Raw genomic sequence first — 19206 nt, 5'->3', positions numbered from 1 at the left:
ATCCCGGACGTGAAACTAACAATTACAGTATTTGGCCTTAAATACTGTAATGGGGCTTGTCATGCCAAACACAGCATTAGTAAACCAAAAGCAAGAAAATTGACTTTTAATATTCAAATTCTCCACACTTTAAAATGATAGGCGATTTACTGTACTGTAATGAACTTACTATTGCCAAAGTTATAAGTAAAAATATTACGGCTTCTCTGTACTCAGTTTTGATCTTAATAATGAAATATTAAAAAATGTACTGTGCAGTATACAGTAGATGGCGAATTCTGTTTTGTGTCCAGATGTGTGTTCTTCAATTACATGTACAATTTTCATGTGCACCTTGTCTCTGTTCATGGTTTTTCAAAATAATTTTTTATCTGTAACATAATCAATGAGCCTAAAAATTGCCATGATGACCTCTGATATCTTATATTGATTTCATGTTTTTATTTAAATTAGGTAAAGTAAGTTAACACCAAGACAACAAAATTATATATTCACTGCTGCTTGTGCTTGCAAGTACTGAACACTAGTACAGATCTACAAAACCAAAAAATACATGTTTTTCAAGAGAATACTTTTATTTGAAATTCAAACTATAATTTCATTGACAAACAACAATGCATTGATAGCCATTCTGAATAAAATAACCACATATCTTGGCCACTTACATCGGTCAGTAACAACAGCAACACTCTATAAACTGATGTCAGGTTATTAATCATAATACAAATAAACTGCAACTTAACACACTTCAGATACAACAGAGAGTGTGAGTTAGTTTGTCATGGTAACAAGAAAACAAATATGCAAGGTCTCACCACAAAATATGTCACCAAGCTTTAGTGTACATCACCTTATAAGTTTCTCTTTGACATTCCTAGGATTTATAGACCCAGAAGTAAAATAGTTGTTTGGAAACTGAGTTTTGAGGAAATCAGCCTCAAATGTAAATCCATAAAAAACAATTCATAAAAATGGAAACACAAAAATGATGCACCTGATTTTGTGGTGAGACTTCACATACTGTATTTGTAATATGGACAGGGCACCATTAATGTAAAGTCCCTCACAGTCATGTGATTCAAAATGGGGACTTTTTACCCCCAAACTTTATTATAATATGGAGTACATATATTTTATTGAGATTTGGGTTTATTGTTGCAAAATACATTACAATTAGCTTTTGAGATAAACATGAAGCTACATCTGCATTGACAGAGATGAAGAGTTCAATATGTGGATAATTTCAACAAGCATGGCCGTAATATAGACCTGCTGCATTAAATCTGGTTGGGGAGTACAATATTATGAGATTTTCAAAAAAAATATTTGTAAAGGGTGAAGAAACTACTTAAACTCTCCACTGACACCTGTAATTATCAATAAAGCAACTTGCAAACTCTCTATTCAGTCAGAACGGTTTTATTTTGCATTAACATCAACTCTTCACTACATACTGTACTTATGTATCTGTAGGGTGACATGAATCTTAACTATATACATGTACATATATACTTCAAACATGTTATCTTTTACAATTTTCCCAGCCAAGAAATCATTGGCTAAATAGTAATTAATACAATTGATTTTTCAGAACAATATATAAGCCATGTATTTTGAGGTGATTTTTTTCTTTAAATTATTTGGACACAAGTTCACTTATTAACATGTACAGTATGCAAATATATGTATTTAATATAATGTTAGCATTGTCTCATTGTTATATATTGTTCTGAGTGTTCCTAACACATAAATATGTACGCACAGAAGTCTACTTTTCCACTAATCCACTAAAGGCACTACTGATAAGTAGACCAGAGATTTCCTACTACACAATACAATACTGTACATAAAAACAGCAAACAAGTCATTACAATCAAAGCAACATCAAAGACCTGCATTTATAGGAATGTACTGCTGTCACAATACTCTGTTCAATGATCTTAACAGGTTATAGGTGTGTATTGCTTTCACAATATGCGTCTTCTAAAACCTAACCATGTCACATGTATTTCCATGATAATGCATGTGTCCCCAAAATTTAGATGTCACAATCCATGTGACATAATATCTAGACATAATATCTAGACATGTGTCACAGGATGTATTACCTTTCCAATACATATGTTCCAAGATCTAGACTTGTGCATTGCTATCACCACTACATTCATCCAATTCTAGACATGTCCCAGATGGGCATTGCCATCCTAATACGTATCTAAGATACAGAGGTAGACTTGCACAGGAGTATTGCTGTCACAATACGCCTGATATAGATTAATTAGAGTAGTGCAATGCCATCCTGATACATCTGATCTAGATGCATCATACTGTATATCGTGCCATCCAAATACATCATATCAAAGACCATGATGATAACAGGAGTGCAGTGTCATCCCAAACACCTCTTATCAAAGAACAAGATATGTCACAGAAGTGCAGTGCCATCCCAAGTACCTCTTACTTATCAAAGAACAAGACATGTCACAGAAGTGCAGTGCCATCCCAGTTCCTCCTCAAACCAGGACATGTCACAGAGTACAGTGCTATCCCAATACCTCCTGAAACCTGGACATGTCACAGAGTACAGTGCCATCCCAATACCTCATAAGAAGAAAATGACACAGAATTGTAGAGTTATCCCAATACGTATTTATGAAAGACCATGACATGGCACATGACTGCCATGCTATTCCAATATCTCTTTAACAAGACATGTTACAGGAGTGCAATGCCATTTCAGAACCATCCTATTCAAGATCATGGGTGCAGCATTACCCTCATACACCCTATCCAAGGTCTACTTCATCCAAACATGAAGATTTCTTCTTAGATACCAAACATTTACTTCGATTAATTATTAATCATATATTCCAAATGCATAGACTAGCAAGATCAAACCCTGATGATACATGGCTCCACCTGAAATCTCATCTCAGTTTTCATTCTTTCCAAATGCACCAGCTTTTCACTCATTAGCACCGGATCATGCAAACACATACCTACAGTACAGTACTAAAAAAAAAAACTAACAAACACCATCTCTTGGTCCCATTTATCATAAAAAGAATACCACATATTATTTTCTCAAAATTAATTTAAATTGAAATGGGAAATATATCACAAAAGATCTAAAAGAAGATGGAAGGATAGAGCAGTCCAACCAAGTAGAAGAGATTTCTACTTGGGTGAGATTAGGTGTACAGTACAATAGTCATTTCATCAACAAAAATTTAAAAAGTACAACATAGCATAGTCAACATTTTTTTTAAAAAGGTGAATTCTTGTTACCTCAATCGTAAATATTTTTTTTTAATATTCTTTGAACATTCAGTAAGAACATTCATAACATGCAACATAAAAAAATACTTTACTATTAACATGAAGTAATACCACAATGACAACTTTCTTATAGAAAAATTATTAACTCATCAATAACATTGTAAGATTGAACTTTGTACTGATTTTTGGAGCAAGAAAAAAAACCCAATAATTTAATGCATTTTAAGCAAATGTTAATGTCTTTTGAATTAAGAATGAAGTTCACCATCAGCATCGTTCAGTGTTTTCATGAGAATACAGTAAAGCCAAGCACACACTGCACTCAACAATGGCGTAACACCTATGGGCTCTCGGGTGCCCCGGAGTGTGGGAAAATAAAGTTGATTTTATGGTTTATAGTCACAAGATATAATTGTATTCTTTAACAATACTGACATTGCTTTTGTGCAGTATTTTCAGCCTTCGTATTCATGTTTTTACTGTAGATTGGCGAAAACTTTGAAATTCATAGGCCTGAATATGTTTTCACCCAGGGCACAACGACTCAGCCTTACACCGCTGATGTGTGAATCTCTTTCTGCTATTTGTGACTGCTTAAGGATTTAATGCTGTTTGCTGACTGTTGGTGGCAGTCTCAGCAAATTGTTAATTAAAAACTATGCTTTGCACATTCCTTGTCGCATTGCATTTTCCATGGGGTAATGTCGGCCAACAACCGTCAGCGCAGTGTGTGCCCAGCTTAAAAGACAAATGGTAAAATCAATCATTCCTCTCATCCTATCTTGAAAAATTAATTGTTGCTTCTTATAGTTCAACTCCAAAACACACTGAATTGATTCAAATAATATCAAATGGTATTTTGTAATGTACAATTAATTCAAAACTTACAAAAAATGAACCAATATCGCGGCATCAATTCAAACAAAAAGGGCAAACAAAAGAGCCACCTGTACTTAAGAAACCTAACTTAATCTACTACATATTCCTGTTGTTCTTGTCTGATCTCTTCAACTGTATTCACACACATTTTAAATCATCTGACATCTTTTCAATCTTACCTTAGCCAGCCTGAAATCTGTATTTAGTTGCCTATGATACAATCTGGCTAGATTTAGTTGGGAATTCCAACAAAATTTAATGTGAATGAGTGCGACTATCAAGCATGCATTCCGGTCTCCTCCCCACCCTCCTCATTTAACTCACCCTCGTCGGGTACCCTCCGTAGAATAGAAGGTAACCATCCACTAAGTCCCTGCAAAAATGAAAAGTCCAAAACATTCTGATTGTCCTTTTAGTTCATACCTTTAATTTTCATGCTCAAACAAATTGGATGACTTTTTTCGAAAAAAAAAAAAAAAAAATGTAAATATGAATGAATGATTGGTTTTTTTAACAGAGCTTTTGCAAATTAAATTCCAAGGAGGGTGGAGGAGAGTTAGAAATAAGCTTCTAATATGGCGAAAAATTAAAGAAGTGAGAATGAGAATGACTCTATGACAAAGAAACCTATAAAGCCAGAAAAGAAGATACATAAACCTTCTAGCTTTGATGTATTTCAATGCAACAATGAAAATGGCAGGTTAAAAGACAGCTTCTAGTTCTATTTTAGTCTATAAGATATTTGTAATGATATACAGCTCTCTTAAGCTCCATCCAGATTATCAAATTTTAAAAAACAAACGGTTGTATGCCCATATATAGTCATGAGGCGTGTGTCCCGAAATCGTTTTAGCCGGTAATTTTACTGGTAAAAATAACCAGCCAAAAGCTAAAAATTTTGTGTATGTAAAATTAAAAACAATATTGACAGGCCTAGATAGTCTACTGTAGGCTAGCCATCTTTCAATAAAGGAACATTATTGCAGTCTAGAACTAGGCTATGTGTTGATTTTTCAACTTTTGATTATAGATAACATGGGCACTACTTTAGTTAGTTGGGCACCAGTTAAGTGTGTTTTGTAATAATCAATTAAAGTTAGCTAAATCTGGGATTTAAAACACCACTCAAAAGGAGCAACGCCTCACACTGCTCGCATAGCTGAATTGAAATGGACAAATTTACCAGCAAAAAAGTTTCAATGACCATATTTAGGCACTTCACATGTTTTTGTCAAATAAAATTTGATAGTCTGGACTGGTTTAAAACTAATATACACAAGAAAATAAAATTTAAAAAAAAATAGCTGAATTGTTTAATTTGTATAATTAAACAAAGTCATTGCATATACCCTTAAATTTCTGGCAGAATGTTAAAGGATTTTTAAAACAAACTATCTGCATATAATTGAAAACTGATTTTATTTTTTAACTTAATGATTCTTTATTAGTTTTTTAAAGGTCTTTTTCTTGAAATCTGATTGCAAAAAATAAATTTCAGTATATAATCATCATACCATTTTAATAGTCAAGAAATAAAAATTGTACTATACTTTTGTCACAGTATTTTTATTTCATAGTAGAAAAATATCAGTAGAATTGTTAGTAACTCATTGATTGCTGTTTGTGGTGAGATAAGCGAGGGCTAATGAAAATGGTGGCGGAACGCTTTTGAAAGTGGGGGCCAGTTGTTAAGGCCAAGTATGCGAGCGAAATGAGCATCTAGGCTGGGGGCAGGGGGCCACCAGTGGGGTAGGGCGGGGCCCCCTGGAAGCTACGGATATTTTACAAAATTTGGTGAATTTTATAAGTTATTATAGGCACCAAAGTATTGTAATATGACTTCATATTTGTTGTACTTCCAGTGGAGGATCCAGGAATTTGAAATAGAAGGGCCCAGAAGGGTACATTCACAGAAAGAAGATCTACACTACCTCAGCCCCACCATGGTTGGGGCTGAGGTGAGAAAATTTGTGATAATGGCACCTCTAGATGGCCGGAAATTGTACTTTCAGACATAAAATTTGAATATAATTATCTTTATATCTCCATTTTGTTTAACAACTTGGGGGGGGGGGCAAGGCCAGCTGGGTCCCCTTGAAGTCGCCACTGGTACTTTAGCAGATGGAGGATCTACACCACCTCAGCCCCACCATGGTTCGGACTGAGGTAAAGAAAATTTGTGATTATGGCACCTCTAGATGGCGGGAAATTACACTCTCAGTTTTAAAATTAGAATTGCTTCCACGCTCTCAATGAATTATTTATCATGAGGGTTATTCTTGATATGGGTTCCCCGACGAAAACTTCACTTTTCCCTCGATGGATAAAAATTACCCTTCTATGTAGCCCGGAAATGATACTCCAACCATGGTGGGTCCAAGAAGTCGAAATAGAGGGGACCCAGGGAGGGTTTTGTGCAAATAGAATGTCCACCCACCTCATCCCCACAACTGTTGGGGCTGAGGTAAGAAAAAATTTAAATTTATGACACCTCTAGATGGCCGGAAATGGCACTCTCAGATTAAAAGTTGAATACAAATTTTGTCTGTTTTCTCCAATTTTTTTTTAAATAATTTTGAAAAAATTAGGAGGTTTGGGGCCTGTGCTGACTGGGTTCGCCCTTGAATCTGCCACTGTTCAATATAACACTTGACATAGCCTATCATTTCGTAAAATGTAATTCCTAATGTCAAGCGGAAGATATCTTTATTCAAAAGATTTTTTTTACTTAATATTTACAACCTATAACACATTAACTACATTGCACTGTAAATTTTGTAGTTAACCTTCAGAGAACTTTATTTTTAAAAATGGCTTTAATTAATTATCTTACTGTTTTCATTAAATTAGGTGGAGTTTAAATGTGGTTATATTCCGCTAGTTTGAAGGTTTACTGTAAGCCAATCAGTTACACTACTATACATCTTCGTGTTTAGCATAAAGAGAACTAGAGCGTCACTCCATTAAGAGTGCCTACCTCCCCCCATATGCCTAAATACAGAATTTACGAAGCCAGGCAATTTTTTCTTCATGCTTTTGGGTGGCTTTCAAGGAAACTTTAGAGATGCGCGTATGCAGACGTCAATTAACATTTGGTTGCTCAACTCAAAAAGGAAACTTTTAGGCCTAATGCTCGTTAGAAAATGAAAAAAAATTTCTATATTTTATAATGATAATAATAGGTCAACTTATAAGACACAAATAAACAAGGTGTCTAAGCATCAAATAATAATAATAATAATAAAAATGATAATAATAAGTGGGTGGGCCAATTTACCCCCTGCCCCCACCCGCTTCCACCGCCGTTGGCTAATGGGTGGCGACGTCTTTGTGTGTAAAATAATGTTATGCATTGCGCAAAAGAGTGGCCGTGTCCATAGCCCATAAGCCACAGAACATTTACCAAGTTTGTATATTCATATATACAGGAAAGCACTTTATAACTAAATTTAATTTCAGGGGAAATGTAATTATTAAGAATGAACACGACTACATACATGACACATTAAGTGATAATACAAAGAAAGCAGTGCTTTATTACTTGAGTCAGATTTGAAAGCAAACATCTGATGATTTATTGTTGGTATGCAGTGAATCTTATCTACTTTGAGCAAGCAGGTACTTAAGTGAGACTACACACTATATGTCAACCTATAAAAGCATGGAGAACTCATTTTAAACAGTTATATAAGGATGATTTTTTGTAGAGTGAGCCAACAACAAAATTTGGCAGCAAGATTGCAAGAGTTTCTTTCAATGCCTGTATTTGTAACGTATGCCACGATCAACAAAAAGCAATACAATGTTATTAAATTAATAAATGCTCATTATGGAAGTTCAGAATATTTTTAAACTGCAAAAGATTACTGGAATGTGACTGTATATTAATAAAATTTTACTGTTTCTCTTTCTTTTAGATAAATATTAACAAACATACAATTATGTTCTTTGATACACTTCTACAATACCAGTTACATCAATACATACAATTAGGAAAAAATTGGAGAGTAAAATGCATAATTTGAGAGACTGAAATTGAATACAATAAATTTGTGTCTAAACAATAGAAAAAGAAGATTGATGGAATAAAATTATTTATACATTTATATTCGTATTCCTTCTTGAATACTCATCATGAGATATGGAGAACATCAATAATTAAAATAATTTTATAATTTACACAAATGAACAATTACTCATGTATATAAAATTAGCCTCGACAAATCAGTTCTCAAGGTGTACGTCTTGAGGTTAAACTTGTATAGAGTCTCATACGTAACTGTAGGCCCATATAACAGACATTCATTGTTTTATTCAGATTATATAATCTTATGTTTCATTTCCATTTATTACAGAATCTAAATTGTAAATGTTAATGGAAAACACTGCTAAGTAGACTCTCCATATATAAAATTATATCTATCTCAAAAAAAGAGATAAATTGAAAATAATACACAGCTGTATTATCTTTTCATCCTGGTTCATCGATGAAGAGCCTCATTTAGTCTTGCTCAATTTCAGGAATTATGACACTACTAAAAGGAGATATATATTTTTCTCTTGATACATATAGTTACATTTTCACAAGTTTATCTATAGACAGTCGAGATTGAAATGAATGCAACATACAGGATTTCACACAGTCACTATCTCAACATCTTAAATTTTAACAATCTCCTCTTATGTGGAGACATGTTGAATTTCTAGTCATAAACAACACAATCATTATTTCATACCGCTATGATGCAATTAACAACATTTATTAATTTATTAGCACAGACAAGGATTTTATTCTAGATATTTCCTACCTCTTCTTTCTTGTATGTAGGGTGTATACTCTGCATGATCTCTTCAATCTTTGCCCGTCTATTCACCACACACAAAAAAGAAACAAAAATAATAATTTTGTCACCTTTTGATGATCAATAATTTACAGACTTACACAGAATACTTGGCAATATAAAATTCTCACTATCTTGTTCCCATTTCAAAACAATTCCCAGGCACATGTTTTGGAAGACATAGTATTACAATGTTGATACAACAGTGTGCAAGTTTACAACGGAAACTGATACTGTAGTTTGTTGTATTATTTTTTTAGGTTACATTGTACTCCCATGTTTTCATTCCACTTTCCAGCTACATTTGAACTTGCTTAAGTTGAATCCAAAATGGCATTGTAAATTGTTTGACTTTGATAAAATTCGACTTACAGATGGTTAAGTGAAAACACAACAATGTGGCATGTAAAATAAGATCAACTTAGAAATTATTCGATTTTGGCGAAGTCGAATTAGGCAAGTTTAACTGTATTAACAAACATATCAAGTATTATTGATTATTACCTCCACCAAAATAGGCTCATGTATTCACCGCTGAACTAGATAACGAAAAAAACTAATGAATGTTTGGATCACCATAAAATTTAGTGAAATGGTACATAATATTGAAAGAAGTGGTTAAATTTTGGAAAGAAAATGTCAAAGAACAAGGTCAAAGTCACAAAAAAAAAAATTGATTCCCCCCCCCCACCTCGAGCATAAAAGAAAATAATGGAATGGTCCTTCACATTGTTTGGTATTCAGGCACAGGGCAGAAAGAAACAAAATCACCTATCATAGAGTACTACAGTGTTACGTCACGATACCACGTGATACTACAGCACTCCATATTGCCACGTGATACTACAGTACTCCATATTGTTCGGTATTCAGGCACAGGGCAGAGGTATGCACTTCATGAAGTGACTGCTCTACCCAATATTGTTATTATATCAGCATGATGATCAATTCATCATCATTGATACATATTACTTACTTGGCCTGCAGTCCACCTCCAGGGGGAAACTGACCAACGTCTTCCTCATTGATTACATGCAGTACATAAGGTATGTCAACTTCTTCCTTATTTGCAGACTTATCAAATATTTCTACGGACAAATATAAAAATTTCATAAAAGACCAAAGATTGAAATTTACTACCAAAAGGCCCCACAGCATGTAAAAAATATAATGCATGTAAAATATTTAAGAGCAAATACATTATAAACTACAAATCCAGGGATCTGTAAACTGTGTGCGAGCACAAAACTGGCAAACATTGCACAATTCACCAGAGGCATTTGTAAGAGGCATTTTTTTTTTTCTATATATTGTATGGATATCAACTGATGCTTAAAGAATTTTATGAAGATAGCTATTTATGGCACAAGGTTACATTTCCAGGCCTGTCCAAAGCATTGCACATCGGCAGATAACCATCTGATACTTGGTGCTGACAAGACAATTGCATTATGCAGGAACTTGCATTTTACACATTTAATTGCAAACAAGAAAATTAAGATTCTACCAACACAGATAACTTTTACAAATGTTTGCATTATTTGTTTGCTGTGTATTTGTTGGTGCTTTACACACACAAAATTTACATACTGAATTTTATTTGTTTGTTCTATAGTAAACATGGCCCTTTAATACACTGAATTTGAATGTGTCAATACATGAATGAGAATCTCAACATATCTTTTTAATACTTACCATAAGACATCTTGAATTTTGAATGTAATAGATGAGATCATTATCAGAAGAGTATTAAAGCATTGTTATGTATTAACATAAATAAAATAAATTTGATAAATGTAATAACAATTCTTCAAAAAATCTTGAAAGTGATCGTACAGTATGTCTAATTCTATTACCCAAGAAAACATAATAGAAATCTTACCTGTTATCTTTTTTTCTAACCAATCATCTAATTCTTTATCTTTTTGGATAGCTTCTTCAGATACTTCAGGGATGGCTTTCAAACTTATTATTGTTATGCTCATGTTGTCACGGCTACCCTGGAATGCAATGCCATTATCAAATCATTAATATCACTAAAATTTAAGAATTTCTATTGTTCCTTAATTATACAGTATAAGTGACCAAAAAATACACACACAATTATTTTACTTGGCAAATAAAATGACATTTAAAACACAAAAATAAAATTAGAGAATACTAAATAAATTAACAAGTTGAATTAAACAACGAAACTTATAATGCCAACTTCAATTTTATAAAAATCTGGGATTTAAAATAATGTAAGACTATTGTAAATAATCACCAAGCAAGTAAAGCGAAGCTATAAAAACAAATGTGTCAAAAATGTTAGATCAAATAATGGACGTTTCACAAGAAATTAAATCCAATGATGGCGATTAAACTTTATTGTATAGAAATGAATGCTACTGGCATCAAGCAGAGCCTTTTGTAGTCTGGCTCATCAATTAACTTTTAATTTTTTCCTTGTCAGATTTACAACTGACGTTTCCAGCTGCCCCGCCCACTAACACTGTCCCTGTCTGGTGACTAACAAATTTTGTTTGCATTTTTGTAGACTATGAAAACACTTACAGAACTCACATTGAAATGCCAACTGGCATGTATCAAAGATGCTGGAAGGAGTAATTTTTCTCACAGAAGTACAAAATATTTATAACAAAATATAACCATTAGTAGATGTTAATGAAGCTAAAGCTTTGTCCAAATTATTAAATTGTATGTGACAAATAACTGTGACATGTCAATATTTGGGTGTAATATGACATCATCATGCCTTATTTGGGTACACCACATCACACAGATTTATAACATAAAATTTGATAGAGTGGACAAAGAGTCAAAATGATTTTTATAAAATGTACGTTATAGGCCTATGGTATATATTAAACTTGTAATACTGTAACGTGTACAGTATATAAATGGCAAACATTCTTCCATATAAATGTACACTCATTTAGATTTTCTCCAGATTCAAGTCTTCTTTAAAAGATACAATGTCAGCCATCTCTCCAGGTAAACATAATCTGAAGGGCTTTACATGTGGAATGATGTCATTATTCTAAAAATAAGACAATCCACTGAATAGCAGTTTGACATTTCAGAGAAAGAACATCTGCTGTTTATTTCTATGGCATTTTAAAGAATTTATAAACTTATCATTTAATATTAACACATGCCACATATTACAGTAAATCTGCTGAAAGGTAGATCTTAAGACACAAAATTCAAATTCAAACACACAATTCTGATTCAACAAAACAATATGATCAAATAAATGGAAGAATGAAAGGGATAGGAAGGTGTACAGTAGAATACAAAATAAAATAAAACAAACTAAAATCAAATGATTCATCAATATCATAATATCATTGCTAGAGTGTTGGCTAACTGGGGACCTAGAGTCCTTGGGGCTACACTAGCAAATGAACATAATTGTAATCAAGCTGAAGACAGGGGATGTCAAGGGTTAAGCTGTGAAAGTGTGGCAATGATATCATAGGCTTGCTTTAAAATCAAATTCAAGAACCTTATTACCCATAAAAAATTTTAGTATATTTATTATTTTTAGATAATTTTTATAAATCTGAAAACAAACCACATTAACTGAAGTTTGCCTCGGTACTAATACTGGACTGTAGGCCTATCCTACAGAAAAAAATGTGAAAGTTGGTCAATGGTAAATAACAGAATAGCTTGTTTTCCGGGTGCCATGGTTTGTATCCTGGGTATTTACTACAGTACTAAATCATGGAGATTCTGTTTAGTCTCACAAAACCTTAATGTTTATATAAAGTGTGATGCGATAGATTAAAAAATATTATAAGAAATTATTGTACATAAAGTGATATGCTGTGTACAAATACTGTACAAGCAGAATGAATACAACAAATGTAACAATGAAAAACTATTATATTTATATGCAAAGATATTTATAATTATACATTACCTTAAATAAACAGGTATCCACAACTTGACTACAGATGTCTTTTAAGTCGTGTGATATTTGTAGTCGATTCAGTATATACTGACATGCATCTTCATTCTTCATAACATCCCAAATACCATCACAAGCTAAAACGATAAACTGATCCTCATCACTGCGTTCCCGCACAGTAACTGTTGGTTCAGGCGACACTAGTTGCTCAATGGCAGGCTTGTCGCGTACTAACTTGTAATCGTAATCCCCCAATGCCCGGGAAACCGCTAGTGATCCGTTGACTCTTTGTAAGTAAACTTGACCACCGGCTCTTACAATGCGTTCCATCTCTTCGGGATTCCCTGGCTTATGATCTTGAGTACTATAAACTGGTTGGCCATTTTGGCAGAGAACTCCCCTGGAATCACCACAGTTAATGAAAAAGTAGTGCGTTGGGGAGATTAGTACACCTACAGCTGTAGACCCACTTCTTTCATTTCCATGAACAGTTTCAGTCCAACTGCAGATTTTAGCATCAATATTTAGAAATCCTGTCCTTATACCTTTAACAATGTTGTCTATTGTTGGTTCCAGTTTTTCAACCGGTTGTTCAGTACCTTTAAAATCAGAGTTATTTAAAATTTCATCAAGCAGATGCTCTGCCGAATACCGTGCCACTTTAGGCCCCGCATGGCCGTCAAATATAGCAAAAAATGACCAATCATGCATGTTAAATGGCAAGCCGATCTTAACAGTATGTGCGTCTTCCATTTCCATACGCCATCCTTGCATGCTACAGATGCCATAGGATAGGCCATTCCCACTTCCGCTCGTGTTTTCTTTCTCAGTCTTTGGCTTCTCTAAGAATGACCCCATACTCACAGAAGTCAGTGATATTTGATAATTTTTTTTCTTTACTGTACCTGTTGTATGTACATGTTCTACTCAGAACTTTGTCATAACATGTACACTGTACACATGTAACACTCAGTGACTCGCTATGTGGCTGATGAGTGCCAATGAGGTCATCATATCCTGGTTTTCCGGATTTCACTGCAATTATAAAAAAAAAATGACCAGGAAGTTGTCCAGTCATAGAGGTACCGAGAAGCTCTGCATAATGTTACACAATATCAAAAAAAAAAAATTATAATTATTAAAAATCGATATAAAAAGGAAGCAATTAAATCAGTATATAATTGAATTTAATTTTTTTTTATATGAAACCATTAGGGTTTCACTATTAAGGTATTATTCTTAAAAAAATTTAAACCAATTGATGTCAGACATTTTCTTGATTTTTTTGTAAGTACTGTAGCAATACTCCCTACTTTACGCCCAATTTTACGTCAGTCTTATCTCAGGCAAAAAGCCCAGGGTATAATTTGAATTGAGTAACTGACTTTTAAAAACATCAAATATTGGCTTTGTATAAAGCATGCAGTGCAATTGCATTTTGACTAATAAGGAATTCCACAGGGTATAAGCTGCCCCCTCCCCCTTAAAATCAACCCAATTTTGTGTTCAATGGTGTGGGGACCTACAGTAATATACTGTACAGTTTAAAGGTAATGAATGTCCTCACAATACAAACAATTTCACTGGGACTGTGGATAAAAAATAACAGGTTGATGCCATACAGTTGTAAGGCTTCTAAAAGACTGAGTGTTACCTTCACCATGGAGAAATGATGGTCTATCTTAAATACTACAGTATACTATTGATTGCTTTACAATTAGGCTAAACACAAGGCCTCTGAGGTAACCAGTAACAGCATATATTCTAGATCAATTATATAACAAAAGACAATAAACTAGGGCCTTGTACGATGTTGAAAATCAAGGACAGGAAAAGATATTGAATGAAGAATAATAATAGATCTGAACACATACCACTGTAAAGAAAATCTTTACCGTTTTTTTTAATTTGAAATCTACAACAATCATGATACCAAAAAGTGTATGTTTCTATGTAAATCCAACCCTCAATATTCAGAAAAATGTGCATCAGCAATATCATCAAGTCTAACAAAACCAAGTCAAGACGAGTGGCGGAGCGGTAAGGCAGGGGCGCTGCTAGCTATGGCTTTAACATCGGCGCTGGTTCCAGCCGCTCCTCGCCCATGGTTTGGTTGGTAGAACCAAGTCTTCTCGGATAAGGACTTAAAATGGAGGTCCAGTGTATACATCTGGCTCGTGTGCACTGTAAAGAACCCATTGCATCTTTTGGAAGAGTAGGGGGTTACCCCGATATTATGGTTCATTTCAGCCCCTGTCATTGTGGAATGATGTAAATATGTAGCTACCATGAAGCGCCTCTTACGGCTGCTAGGTAGTCACAGACCACGCCCATACGCAATTCAGCACAATGACGTTGCAAGTTATGGGTTATTCTCCTACAGTACCTTCACCTTTACCTTATGTTGTAGTAAGGAGCCTGGAAAGGCTCTGGGATTGGCCTTTTGCAGCTGATGGATATTATCAAGACAACCAGTTGCTTTGAAGTAAATAAGATTTCCTACTTAACTTGGAGATTTATTGGTGGCAGTGGTTGGGATAAAGTTTTATTTATCCCAACTTATTTAATTCTATTTATTTATTTTTTTTTTTCAATTTTTCAATTGACAAAGGTCACATTAGAAATTTGCGAAAAAAAATAATGGCCACAAGGTAATAAAGTTTCCTCAAAATGCTCCATTCAGCAAATAGTTGCTGAGGGCTACAGTATGGCTCTATAACAGCAATTTATTCTTCTTCTACAGCATCAAGCTTCGTAAATTATAATATGATATGCCTATTCTATTAATGCAAGTGTATAAACCATTGCTGGGCCTGGGTCAGGTGACTCGAAAACAAAAATCTTGCTGTCGAGCCTAGGATTTGCAACAGCAGTGCAAGACCCTTTCTAAAGCAATTGCTGTCGGTGCTGTAGGGAAATTAGGACCCTGGCCCATTGCGAAGTTGAATTCTCTTGATGAAGAAATCTATTTTTTTCATCACAACTGAATAAGAAAAATAAGCATGTATCAGTCAGTGCATACACTGAACTGTTGTAAAGAGAGTCTCAAATGGGCTAAAGGTGCTCTCTCGTTTACTCACTACTACCCTACTTGCTACAAATTGAAGGCATTCGTTGTTTTGTCAATAATCAGCTTTTAAACTGTTTGAATGATTTGTTTGTGCCTGTCAAAACCATAATGGAAACATTAATGATAGTCACTTTACAGTAACTTAAACAAAATCTTATTTATATAAATATGGGCAACTTTTTTAGCTACTGGCCTAAAACTGAGATGTAAAGGATTTTTTTTTTTAGTCCCGAGCCAGAGTTCATTCATTCTGCCTGCATCATAAGACAGAAGATGACACAGTGCTGATGGAATTGCATTCTGAATTAAAATAGTATAAATAAGAATCTTTGTTCCATCATTTAAATAATAAATAGAAAAACACACTCTTCCAAAATTGCCCTATCATAATCCTATTTAAATGATAGCAAATATTTTTTCCTGAACCAAGCAAAAATTAATGAATGAACCTTCATACAGTATAATTTATTGTGGTCTATGTACCGTAAGGAATAGAAGCTGTCACACAAATTTTAAAATCCATGAATAAGAATCCAAAACATGAATGAACAGTCCTAAAATTTTTGAAAAGGCAACAACATTTTTGGGAAAAATCAAGTTCAAGCTCTTAAATATGTTTTTATTCTATTAATGGACAAGGTAGGGGTATGCATAAAAATGAGTGAGTACCTGCTCTGGTATTTATGTCGAACTAGATACTCCTTTTTTCCAATTGAAGTTGACGAAGTAAAGATTTGTATCTGTATAATAATCTCAATCTTGTAACATTGTGTACTGTAATATGCATATTATATTTAAGTGGTTTTCTCTTAGTTTTCATTTTCTACTTCACACACCTGATGAAGCTGGCATCGACTGCCAGTGACAGCTTCGATGGACAGTGTCACAATAAATTACATCTGCAAAGTTTACCTCAGAGTTCTGCCTTAATATTACAATCTTGTAAAATTAAAGTTGAAAAATTGAGATTCACACATTAAACACGTCATATTTTCATTGCGGATTTTTGGGCTCAGTACGGACTCCAAGAGTATGCATTTTCTTTTAGTTTTATAGCGTATGCGGATTTTATAAGTACGCAATGACGATATAATGTGTTATTATTCAAATCATTCATTTTCTAGCTATATAATTTAAAATGTCTACAACAGTAATAGTCTCAATGCTTCCTTTACGGTACCCAGTCAATGTGAGGGGTTCTCAAACCTAACCCCACTCGTTCCTACTGTACAGCTTGTGGTCAAAGGTTTACCTCTACTGACATCAAAATATAAAACTCGACATTGTAGGGCAAGGCTAAAGTTAGGCCAAGAGCTTGGGATTGATTGGGACAATTAACTTTATTTTAGGTTATAGGTAATCAAGCGGATTTTAAAATGGAATAGAACTAAGAGATATTTGTAAGAGCTTATTAAATTTTTTTTATTATTATTATTTAAAGGTTGGGGAATAAAAAAGATGCCATGACTTGAATCAGCCACAAAGGTCAAGCCATAATTTAATTTAATCAAATAAAACTTCAAGTTCAAACTATAAAAAAGGGAAGGTCAATGTGTTGCCGTAGTAAACTTTAGGCTCGGCTGAAAAAATAAACAACACTGTACATAAACACATTTCTATGCAAAGCATTAATTACGCTATATTATTTTCATTTACAACAAGCATAATAATTATGTGCTTGGTATACGTATCGTACCGTAAAAAGGTAGATGAAATAGCTCATACTCCAATACTACAATGCTGTGAATGCTACTGGCACTGCACAGCACTCTCCACTGCGCTGCGTACACGCAGGCGAGGCTGCTGTGCAAGTGATAATCTAGGCCTACAGCGAACAGCCCATAAACAGTCCACTTTAAGAATGCAATGTATTTCGAAATGTATCAAATCATGTGCTATAATTAAACCAACCCAGTAAATTACAACTTTCATGCTAAAAGGAGCCCAAATTAATTGAACTTACGAAAAACTAAACACCTTCTCCTGCCTGGTCCCAAACGTTGAAGCCGTCCAAATTCGTTTTCAAGCGATCTCATTGGTTAACCTTCATTTAGAAATACGTTATTGGCTAATACAAATGACGTCATCTTCTATTTCAAGACAGCTTACCAAAATAGATCATGCAATCAAAGATACGTACAGTGTTATCAATGAAAAGCTTCCTAACAATAGTTTACTGTAGCATAACCATGAAACAATGGCTTAACGTAAATCCTGGAAAAAATAACCGTTTTGTTAGTTGGCTGTGCCAGTCCCAGGTAATGTGAATTAATAGGACATCGCAATGACTTTGGGTAGCTTTTCGGGGGGAAACGCCTTTGTTTGCTCTCTGAGAGAACCACATTGGCCTAATCCAATTATCCTTTTGCAACGAAACCGGGCAAAGAATTGATTCGTATCAGAAACATAATAAATAACATCCTACAATAAATCGTTGTCAGTTGAGTGCTGTTGTCATTCAAATGACCTTAACTTTTAGTAAGAATGATTCTCACTAGAGCAATTTCTGACGCAAAAGCAAGAAACGCCGAATTCATAATCTAAAAAAAGTTGAAACAATTCTGATTCTCGCGGACTGACGGATCTCATCTACAGGAAATTTCTGTATGTAGCCAGTTACTCCGAAATTGGAGTGTCTGCGCCCGCCGCCAAAACTCCGGTTTCGTACTAGGCCTATGTGACCCGAGAAAACTCCGATTTTGGAGTTTTCGCGTATAATGAGTACGCAGAAACTCCGAAATCGGAGGTTTGATTGAAAGTTTGAAAACTCAGATTTTGGAGTTTTCGCGTATAGTATGCAATACCTCCAAAATCGGAGGGTTGATTAAACGTTTTTCTCTCTCTCTATAATATGAGAGACTTGTTTAATTAATAGTAGGCCTACCCAGAAATTCCGAAATCGGAGATTTGAATAAAAGTTATGAAAACTCCGATTTTGGAGTTTTCGCGTGTAATACGCAGCAAAACTTCCAAAATCGTAGTTTTGGCGGCGGGCGCAGACACTCAAAAAATGGACGTAACTACATACATGGTTTCTGAGTTTATGTCTTGCTAAATGAGCTTGCTTATTGTTGGCACGTTTATTTTATATTATATACAAACGAATCTGCAAGTGTGAGAAAAGATGCTCTAGGATTCGAGCCGGGACCCCATATGTTCAAGATTCAAGATTCAAGATAAATTTATTGTCACATATACAAAAAATATACATGAGATTT

General features: G+C 34.3%; 1 protein-coding gene across 1 annotated transcript; it reads right to left on the bottom strand.

Annotated features, from left to right (window-relative positions):
- Positions 1-2077: 2077 nt before the first annotated feature.
- On the bottom strand, positions 2078-18102 carry LOC117100735 (protein phosphatase 1B-like). The gene is made up of 6 exons (XM_033240528.1): positions 17952-18102; positions 12931-13953; positions 10882-10999; positions 9976-10087; positions 8967-9024; positions 2078-4531 (listed from the first exon to the last, which is right to left on the bottom strand). The coding sequence occupies exons 2-6, from the start codon at positions 13774-13776 to the stop codon at positions 4436-4438; spliced, it is 1230 nt and encodes a 409-aa protein (XP_033096419.1). The 5' UTR covers positions 13777-13953; positions 17952-18102; the 3' UTR covers positions 2078-4435.
- Between the last annotated feature and the right edge of the window lie 1104 nt (positions 18103-19206).

The sequence above is a fragment of the Anneissia japonica genome, unplaced genomic scaffold (assembly GCF_011630105.1).
Source record: "Anneissia japonica isolate Jap-2015-1 unplaced genomic scaffold, ASM1163010v1 scaffold287912_len115618_cov164, whole genome shotgun sequence".
Classification (NCBI taxonomy): Eukaryota; Metazoa; Echinodermata; class Crinoidea; order Comatulida; family Comatulidae; genus Anneissia; species Anneissia japonica.
Note: the sequence above shows the minus strand (reverse complement) of the source record. Positions and strands in the feature narration are given on the sequence as shown.